Source organism: Bidens hawaiensis, unplaced genomic scaffold, assembly GCF_021521415.1.
Source record: "Bidens hawaiensis isolate Kalapana, Puna unplaced genomic scaffold, B.hawaiensis_p1.1 tig00046113_1, whole genome shotgun sequence".
NCBI lineage: Eukaryota > Viridiplantae > Streptophyta > Magnoliopsida > Asterales > Asteraceae > Bidens > Bidens hawaiensis.
In genome coordinates, this window is record NW_027505966.1 from 8,660 (window position 1) to 19,186 (window position 10,527).

The 10,527-nt window shown below is 35.2% G+C and overlaps 1 protein-coding gene across 1 annotated transcript; it reads left to right on the forward strand.

The window, feature by feature from the left end:
• Positions 1-9,237: 9,237 nt before the first annotated feature.
• LOC143616164 (uncharacterized) lies at positions 9,238-10,002 on the forward strand. The gene has a single exon (XM_077089078.1). The coding sequence runs from the start codon at positions 9,345-9,347 to the stop codon at positions 9,912-9,914; it is 570 nt and encodes a 189-aa protein (XP_076945193.1). The 5' UTR covers positions 9,238-9,344; the 3' UTR covers positions 9,915-10,002.
• The last annotated feature ends 525 nt before the right edge of the window (positions 10,003-10,527 follow it).

Consider the following 10,527-nt stretch of genomic DNA (forward strand, 5'->3'; position numbering starts at 1 on the left):
TATTACTAATGCTCCAACTGAACATGCTAAGGAAAGAGAAATATAAGTCAACCAAAGTGTCCTCCCGCACAAACGAGTTTGATAGATGAGGATTATGAAAACATCCCCACATCTATTACTAATGCTCCAACCGAACATGTCAGGGAGAAATAAATATAAGTCAACCAACGTGCTTTGAAGACTTTAATGTTCAACTACCACCACCCATCGATCATTCACGGCCCACGAGCAATTGGTCTTCTTCGACGGTACATTTTCTAGAATATTGCTTATCTGATGATAATTTTTCTACTTCTCATAAAGCAATCATAGATGCTATCTCATCCAACCTCGAGCCTAAATTTTTTTAACAAGCAATGCAGGATGAAAAGTGGGTCGAAGCTATGAAAAGAGAAATTGAAGCTCTTGAAAACTACAAGACATGGACTATAGAGGAATTACATGATGGTAAGCATGCTATTGACTTCAAATATGTTAAATCAAGTATAAACCTAATGGGATAATAGAAAGACATAAAGCTCGTCTCGTAGAAAAGGGGTTAACTCAAATGGAAGGTATTGACTTTCATAACACCTTTGCCCCGGTAGCTATGCTTGTAACAGTAAGAGCTCTTTTGACGGTTGCGGTAAAGAAAAGTTGCTTTATTGATCAACTAGATGTTGATAATTTTTTTTGCGTATTGATTTAGAAGAAGAAATGTACATGAAAATCCAACAAGGATTTTCTAAGAAAGAAGAAATCAAGGTATGTAGGTTCAGAAAATCTCTCAATGGATTAAAACAAGCCTCTCATAATTGGTATAATAAATTTATAACATCCTTGACCGATTACGGTTATGTTTAATCAAAGGCGGATTCATTGTTAACTTATGATTTTGATAAACTTTTTGTTAATATTCACATATATGTGGACGATGTTATTATCACAGTAAGTCATCTTGATAAGATTAAACAAATTGTAAGGCCCCGTTACCGGTGCCTCACCTTTGGACGTTGGATTTACTCATAAACACAGTTATACAGATCAGAGTTTATTAAAACTTTCGCAGAATATAAAACATTAAACATTCACTACAAAACATTCAATCTTTTCTTAAAAACCATAACATAAAGCATCATAATTAAAACATCGTTTCTTCTATCTTCAGATGCCAGCCGTTCAATCCATGCCACGTGCCATCCTTATGCCATCACGATAAACATATATACTTGCGTGCATACTAAAAGTCAGCTACGCGGAGTGAGTTCTAGTTAATCAGATAACATACAATACATACGCATATCATACATACTTATGTATCCGAAGATACATATTCATACTTAACCAGTTAATCTTCTATTCTACATACATACTTACTACTACCTACCTAAATCCACCGAGAGTATGTTCATAGTCCGCCGTCTATACCTATACTCAGGGTCGTGAACACGAAAAAGGTTTGCTGTCCTTACCTATGTTCACCATTTATGGTACGTACAAAGTCTGTAGTCCTTCCCTGTACCATCCTATATTGACAACACGTGCAAGGTCCGCAGTCCTTCCCTGTGTTACAACCTATTTATTAGCACGTAATAGGTCCGCAGTCCTCCCCTATGCTATCGCAACACAATTACAGCAAGTATAAGGTCCCCAGTCCTTTCCCATGCCGAATCCTATTTCGTAAACACGTATAAGGTCCACAGTCCTTAACGACGTTCTCATCTATAATCTATAACACGTATAAGGCCCGCCGTCCTTAACTACGCCATCACATGCCAAGTCTATGTCCAACGGAAGTTAGAGGGATTTGTCATCCTAACTTACTAAGTCAGATATAGAACTCATTTGCCATTCGTGTACCTGCACACACTTATTTGCATATACAATAATCACATCGTAGCATAAGAACACTCTAGGCGCTCTACACATCATTCATTTGACAATCATACTCCTTGTCGATACGTGCAATATCCGAAGATCGTTCACGCCCCGGCAAGCATTCATCTATCACGGTCATACATCATCTATACATTACATATAACATTCATATCTTTATTTATAACCTGACAGTATGAGCAATATCCGAAGATCGTTCGCGTACCGACAAGCAATCATTCATATCTATCACATATGGCATACATTTATCACTTAGGATAAATGTATTAACAAGCACATCGAGTATGCACACAGCCCCGAAAACATAACAAGGAATGGGGCTAGAAACTCACATGAACTCGGTTACTTCTTCTGTTATTGGTTATTCCTCCTTAAGCTGTGCGCGACTAACTGTTTAATAATAGCAAATATTAAATACTACTCTAGCCACTCCCAATGCTACTTAATTAGTCTTACTCGTCTAAGCCGGTTTTACTTCATTGAATCATTACCCGGTTAGTTAATCGTTACTCATTAACCTTTAAAGGAATCTTTCATAAATTATCAAAGTCCAAGGGCTATTATGTAATTATCTCATTCTTTCACAAGTCCAGGGGCCACTTCTGTAATTATTTCAAAGTCTAACTCGTTACAAAATCCTCCTTCATTCGCTATAACGAATGGCCTAGTTCGCTATCTCAATTATAACGAATTGAGTCTGATTCGCTAACTGATTCGTTACCTTATCTTCTTCTGATTCGTTACTTGAACATAACAAACTGGTAGCTAATTCGTCACCTTGACAGAACGAATGGGCATTTAACGAATTAAGGGCTGATTCGTTATCAAGTCACACGAATGAGTCCCATTTGTTATGACCGCGTAACGAATCACCCAACCTTAACGAATCATCAACAGTTCTTATCCAGACTTTGACCCAAGGGTCAAAGTCAAAATCGTCAAGAACACACAGTCAACAGAACTTAGATTTGCAATTAAATCTTCTTTTCTTAACGAAACGTCACGATTTTGGTATCAATGGAATCGTCTGACCAGCGCCTACAAACCCCAATCATCAAATCGGCCAAACATTTACATTTAAAGGGTGCGATTTATGCATCTACATACGGGTTTCTTCATACTAACAATTAACCTATCAAAATGTAATCAATTTCAGTAAGTTTAGCTTTGTTGGATTCGTTTTTACCATACTAACACAGATCTATGATTTCTAGACTAAATCCGAACCTTAACGAACAAGTTCTCGATATAAACGTACCGTAAACGAGTCGAACTACGAACACGAGCTGGTCTTTGATGTTGCTTTGGTTCGTCACGACGATCTAGCACCAACAAGCTCGGGTTCTCGTCTTTGGATCTTGGCTCGGGTTATAGGATAATGTTTGTGTGTGTTTTCCAATGTGTAGGCTATGTTGTAGAGATGATAATGGAAAGGATTATGGTTTAAGGGGTATTTATACTCCCTTAAGTCCATATACCTAAGGCCCATCTTTCCTTCTTGTTCTATATTTAATTCCATCTAACTAGCCCACTTGAACCATCTTTGTTATTTTACCATTTATCTACCAACTCAAGTAAACGTTCCCCTTCATACGTAAATAATATATATAATATTATTCTTAGAAATTTCGGGATGTTACACAAATCAAATCTTATCTAAATGAAAATTTTAATATAAAAAAATCTTGGTCCTCTAAAGTATTTTTAGGGATTGAGGTGGCTATGACCGAAGATACGATGGTGTTAAACCAATGTAGATACACCTTGGGCATCCTTGAAGAGTGTGGAGAACTTGGATGCCGTCCTAATCCTTCTCCCATGGAGCAAAATCTAAAACTTGATCATTATCTTGAAAGTGACTAAACAGACGCTTCTCTATACAAGCGTTTAATTGAAAGATTATTATACTTACAAGCCACTAGACCCAACGCAGCTTATTCAGTAAATATTCTTAGTCAATTTGTTTCTAGTCCTAGAGAATAACATATGGAGTTAACCATCCATATTCTTCGGCATTTAAAAACCACATCGGGAAAGGGAATTTTCTTTCCAAAAAAAGGTGACTTAAATGTTGTTTCCTATTGTGACGCCGATTGGCTTGGTAGTAGTTTTACCTGTCTCTCTAGAACATGCTATCTCCTTCTATTTGGAGGAGCTCTGATCTTTTGGAAAACTTAAAAGCTAACGGTAGTTTTTCGTTCTTCAGCTGAAGCAGAATATTGTGCTATAGGCACCATTGTAATTGAAATTATATGGGTTCGATGGCTTCTAAAGATTTCCAAGTTTATTGTTCGGAGGCTACTCCGCTATAATGTGATATCCTGGCTTCCAAACACATAGCGAACATTCCTATTTTTCATCAACGTATACCAAACATGTTAAGATGGACTGTTATTTTGTTTGGGAACGGGTAAAGTACAAAGATGAACAGTTAAGATGGACTGTTATCTGATTCATTGGGAAGGAGTTTTGAAGATGGTGTTGATGAACAAAGACGATGGTGGCCGACTGAATCGCTGTGTGATGAACAAAGACGATGATAATGGTGATGAAGGCGGTGCTTGGCGGTGGCCGGAGATGTTGAATAGGACGGTGGTTGGAGATATATATAGGGATTATATATTTGTGTTGTGAGGAAGGAATAATGGAATGTTAGGGTTTAATTTAAAATAATGCATGAAAGAAATCAAGGTTGGCTTTCTTTTATTAATTTGTTTTTAGTTAAAAAGGGCATTTTAGTAATTTAAGTTTTTATGTAATTGTTAATGAGGGTATTTCGGTAATTTCATAGTAACTTAAAAGAAATAAACTAATGGTGTGCGTGAAGTATATATATTTTTAATAATGAATTTTCACACAATTGAGTTTTAAATTTATAGAAATGATTTTCACCTCAAAACTAAACCACACACACTTAGGCAAGTGTACCTATCGTATATGTAATATAGTATCGGTAAGAACCAAGTATCGATCCATGGACACGATAGTTCTTGATACTAAATCTTTGCTAATGTCTAACCGGCTAAAATAACAAGTTGGTTTGTTTTAACTAATTTATCATGCAAAATATAACAACTAAGCTAAAGAACACAAAAGCAAACGATCAAGGAAGAATATCACTTTAATCTTGAATCCATTTAGCTCACAAATGACAACAATTATGGATACATGGCAAGACCACAAAACACAAGTAACTAGAATCTTGCTAAAGATATCTAATCATGTGACTTGTTGAAAAGTTAGAATGAAAGATACAAACTAACCACCTAAAGTCATTCAAGTAGGACGAGTGATACGATTATGTCAATGTTTCATAATGGTATGGACTAGTTTCCTATCACGGGTGACTAATCCAACAACTCTTTGGAAAGATAACATGAAAAGCATATAATCCACCTAAAGTTGATTAAACTAAGCAATAATCATCCACTTCTTCAACTTATGATGTTCATATCAAGATTACATAAATTAGATGTTCGTGTCAACGAACCCTAGATAGACATAGCACTTAACATGACAAATCATAACAAATACTTTGTCTTTCCAAACATAAGCATAAGGATGCACATTCAAGAGTTTATCATGAATAATCAAGACTTCATTCACCATTCCTAGTTCAAAAGCCATAGACTAACATAAAAATATACAAATCCATGAATGGATGCTTAAATCATGAGTTTTCCAACATTACATAACCAAACAACCACAAGTCTTGAATATCATGACATAACAAACCTTTAAATACACAAAACCATTGAAGAATAATAATGAAATGGCTATAACACTAACACAATCCTTGCCAATAATCCATAGATACCATCAATTATTACTAAACTTCATCTAAATCAAAGTGATAACAAAGAGTTTAGCTCATCATGAGCTCAAGAACAACATACAAGCTTGAAAAGATAACAAACTTCATGGTAAAATCAAGAATAATCAAACCAAGAATCCAAGCTAGATGATGTAGATGATGTATGATGCTTCTCTTGATGTTGGAATCCTTCAAAGTGCTTGCAATTGGATGGAAATCACCAAGGTTAAGAAGTTAAACAGTGGGTTCAAAACTCCCTGGGACTCCCCTCTCTTCTTACTGGGAGTTGTTATTTATATAGATAAGAGAGATATGATTATGTTTGGAGCAGAACATGATCATGTTTAAACAAAATACCAGATCTAGCCTCCCATTGGTCATTGCAAGTTACGAGGTCTTGAAGGAGTGTACACGCTAATAAAAACAGCTGGCCTGAGATGAATTTGGATGTAACAAAATCCAAGAAAGAAAAGTAATGGCCGAGCTTTGCTTAGTTGAGGCACAACTTTAAATTAGATCTGGATCTAAAGAAGGGAGTGACATGATCATGTCCAAACATAGACATGGTCATGTGTGAAAGGTAAGCCCAGTGTATGTGAAAAGGGTATGAAGACATGGTCATGTTTTGCTATGAACATGATCATGTGTTGCTATCTTCATTTAATTCTTCACATAACCTCCAAAATCTAATAAATCACCAACCAAACCCTGGAAAATCACAAATAAATAAATAAGTATGTAATCTTGTGATATTTCCAATAAATGTGCATGATATGGGAATAAAATAGAGCAATAAATATGTGTAATTTTAAGCACATCAACTAATGAAGTTACCAATATGTTTGATTAAGACTTTATTGGTAACAAAATTGAATGTTGAAATTATCACTTGTTAGATTGTTAGTTAGGATTAATAGTGACTAATGGGTAATAGCATGGATTTTTTAAATCAAATTTTTATTTATTAATTAACTTATATACATTTATTTTTTTAACAATTTTTTTCATATTTTAAGAAAAAATCTTTAAACGAGCATAAGCTTAACTCGAGCTCATGTTGTACCTTAAACGAGCCAAAACACGACTCGAGCTCGTCTTGGTAATGTATAACTAATGCATAGAAGTCTAAAAATATGTAAGGTTTAACGAGTTTTCCATACAAGGCTCGAGCTCATGCTCGACAATTTAAAAGGCTTGCTCAAGCTAAAAAAAACTCGGCTCTTTTCTGTTCTAGCTTTTTATCAATTTAAGCTCAGGCGGTTTGTCGATCCAAGCACGAGAGGAACTATATATATATACATCATCATCAAGATGGCCTTACCAAGTGAGGTAGGCTTAAGGTTCCTATATATGATATATCCCAGTTACTGAAACATTTTTAATTAAGGGAACTGTTATTCATACACCCTTTGATGCTTTAGAGAGGATGTATATAAAAGATAAAATGTTTTAAAAGGGTATATGAATATCAAAAAGGATGTGTGAATAGATAAAGCCTTAATTCTCGTATCAGTAGCACTCAAAGGCCTGCTGTTAAATTAAATTGTAGTACTGTTTTGTCGACTGAATGATTGACTGACTTCACTCATCCATCCATTTACTTTTATTTTTTGTTTTATTTTTGTTTCTACTGTTGGTGCGATTTCCCGTCTTGTCTTTCACTGTACCATTAATAATAATAATAATAATAATAATAATAATAATAATAATATCAACAAGATTAGTCCTCCACGAATTTCCATAAGGTCATGCTATGCATACACCAATCTCCTGGTGTAGAATATGGCTATACGGCTCGTATAGGGCCTATACGAGTCGTATAGCCCTAACTTATTGACCTGTGTACGAACGTGTAAGTGTGGCAGCTTTTTGCAGTATATACGAGCCGTATAGACCCTATACGAGCCGTATAGATTTTCCAGCTCGTATAGCCTACGTAAATCGTCTGACCTATACGACCCGTATAGGGTCTATACGACTTGTATATACAGCATGTCAGCATGTACTTTGACCAGAGATTTTTAATTACTTTTCTGGTCTATACGACTCGTATAGGTGGTATACGACCCGTATAGACTAGGTATCAGATTTTCTTTCTCAAACCATGTAAGATTTGTGTGTTGCTTTGTAAGATAATACCAAAAGTTGTATGTCCTTATGATTACATGTTTGTTTGGTTGCTTAGTTAATTATCGCGTATGGATTATTATAATTTTGCTTATTTATGTTTAAAAAGTTTTTCTTTTACAAGCGCAATCAATTAGAGTAAAAAAAATGAAGATAAAGTATATAAACTAATAAGTTAAATAATGCATCACCCGACAACTTCTATTTCATTTATCATGTGTCTATAAGACATTAAACAACTATAATATTATAAATTATAAAGGCTATATTTCAAAAGCTGAGTTAATACGAGCCAAAACATCTACACGAAAAAATGAAACTAAAAAGTCGTTACCTCGAAACGCTCATGTTGTACGTAGGTTGTTATGTATCTTTTTATTTTGTAACCAACTCGGGTGTTATTTTTAATATTTTGTAATTTTAAAATTGATAAAAAAAATTATACGAGTCAAATAGACCCTATACGAGTCATATAGCCCTATACGAGCCGTATAGGGGCTATACGATACAAAAGAATAAAACCTGACACTTCTGCTTGAAAATGACTTGACTATGCACTTATACGAGCCGTATAGAGCCTATACGACTCGTATAGGCTACCTTGGTGTGTGAATAACCAACATGGTGTATGTAAAAACTGGTATAGGTGGGCAAATAAAGTGTTAATCGAACTGAAACCGATTATATAAAAACTGGTTTGTAATTTTGTTCACTAAAATCGGTCAAAACTCGAACCGAAACCGATCAAAATCCAAACTGAAACCGATCGTAACTGAATCAAGAAACCGGTTTCAACCGAACCGAAAACGATCATAAACCGGTTTTAACTTTTGTTGATCAAACTAGACCAGTTTTAACCAAACCAATTTTAAATTTTAAACCGGTTTATGCAACTACATAAGCATATAGGTTGTATTTTCAAATCATTTTACCATAAGTAAAGTTAGATATTATATTTATTTTTGCTATTATTATTACTTGTTGTAATAAAAGTACAAGTGATTCATAGTGATGCCTCATTTATGCCTTATTGGTAGGAAGATGTGTGTTCTTCGGTATAGATTCATGTTCGATTCCACTTATGTTATTTTTAGCAGATTACGTCATGAAAGGTTTAAACTACGCCTTGTGTAAGGTTGTTAGATTGAATCCCGAGCCTACCCGGGTTTTCCTCCCATCGTGTGTGTTATGCCAAAGAGTTATACTTTAGTGGTAGCTCAATGACTGTTAAGTGATAGCCGGCTGTATGGTTTTTCAGGGGAATGTCCAAGTCAAACTATGAAGACAACATAAATCCAATTAAGACAAAATAGCCTAACCAGAGTAAAATAACGAGACTTTCCAAATTGAAGTGTATAGTTTCCTAAACATACGGTTGTTTTTTTTTCTAAAAAAGAAAAGAAAACAAATTATCCATAGCCATGGCTTTAATTGGTCTAGAACTAGCCACATAACACAACCATATCCCCTCTTGAAAACAAAACAAAACAACCTATCAATATTTGTTAACGGATAAAACCACTCAATCATGTCAACCGCCACCACCACTAGCCACCTTCTATCCCCTACCACCACCACCACCACCCATCAAACCACCCTTCTTTCCTCCTTCACAATATCCCACCTTAAATTTAAACCTACTACAAGATTACCAACTATTAAAGTCTCTTCCAAACCAATCACCACCACCACCAAACAACCAATCCAAGAAACCATCTTCTTCGACGGTGGAGCCCACTACGGTGACCTAGTGGCCAATCTCCTTCTAGGGTTCACTCTTGTATGGCTCCCACTCACTCTAGCTGCTGTTCTCAGAGGCTTCTTCTTAAGATACAGGTTCACTAACTTAAGGGTCACTGTTATATCCGGCTTAACTGGTGATGACAGGAGTGACTTCTCGTATAAAGTTATCAAAGATGTTCAAGTTGTGCCAAGGTTTATTGGTGAATGGGGTGATGTTATTATTACTTTGAAAGATGGAACCAAGGTTGACTTGAGAAGTGTTCCTAGGTTTAGAGAGATTGCTAAATATTGCTTGTCAATGTCATCTAATGAGGCTAATGATGACTTGGAACAAGACACACCTAAAGGCTTTTGATTTTCAGTATGTTTATTTACTTGCTGTTTAAGTTTAAAGATTTATATATATATAAACTTGTACATCTAATATTTTAATGTATATTTTCCTTTTAAAGTTTATGAACTCAAGACACTAGCATCCTCACATTTTAATTAATATGAACAAGGTCTACCTCAAAGCACACCCATAGATTATTTTTTGCTAGCTAGAATGGTAGAATTACACAAGGATCAAGTGATCTAGCAGATAAACCAATTAGTGAAACAAGTTATAAACAGTTTTAATTTATTTTTTGGGCGGTATTTTTTTGCCTATTAGCAAATGCTGCAGAATCTTGGTCTAGATTTTGGCCTACGCACTCGATAAAATGCCTGAGCTATGGTTTATCTCTAGCTGGTGCGATTTTAAATTCATCCACTAATTCGTCATAAGTAAGACGTACGGTTTTGATTTTTTGAATAGCACCCATGATGTTACTAGCAGTAGCCAGATCACATCCCCAGCCCTGAAAACAAACAGAGCTTCAGCTAAATACATTTTTAATAATCGACTTGTTGCTCATTGATTCAACAAATAGCTAGTTTCTCAGCTTTATCATATCTTCCTTTTAGCCAAACAACAATATATTTAT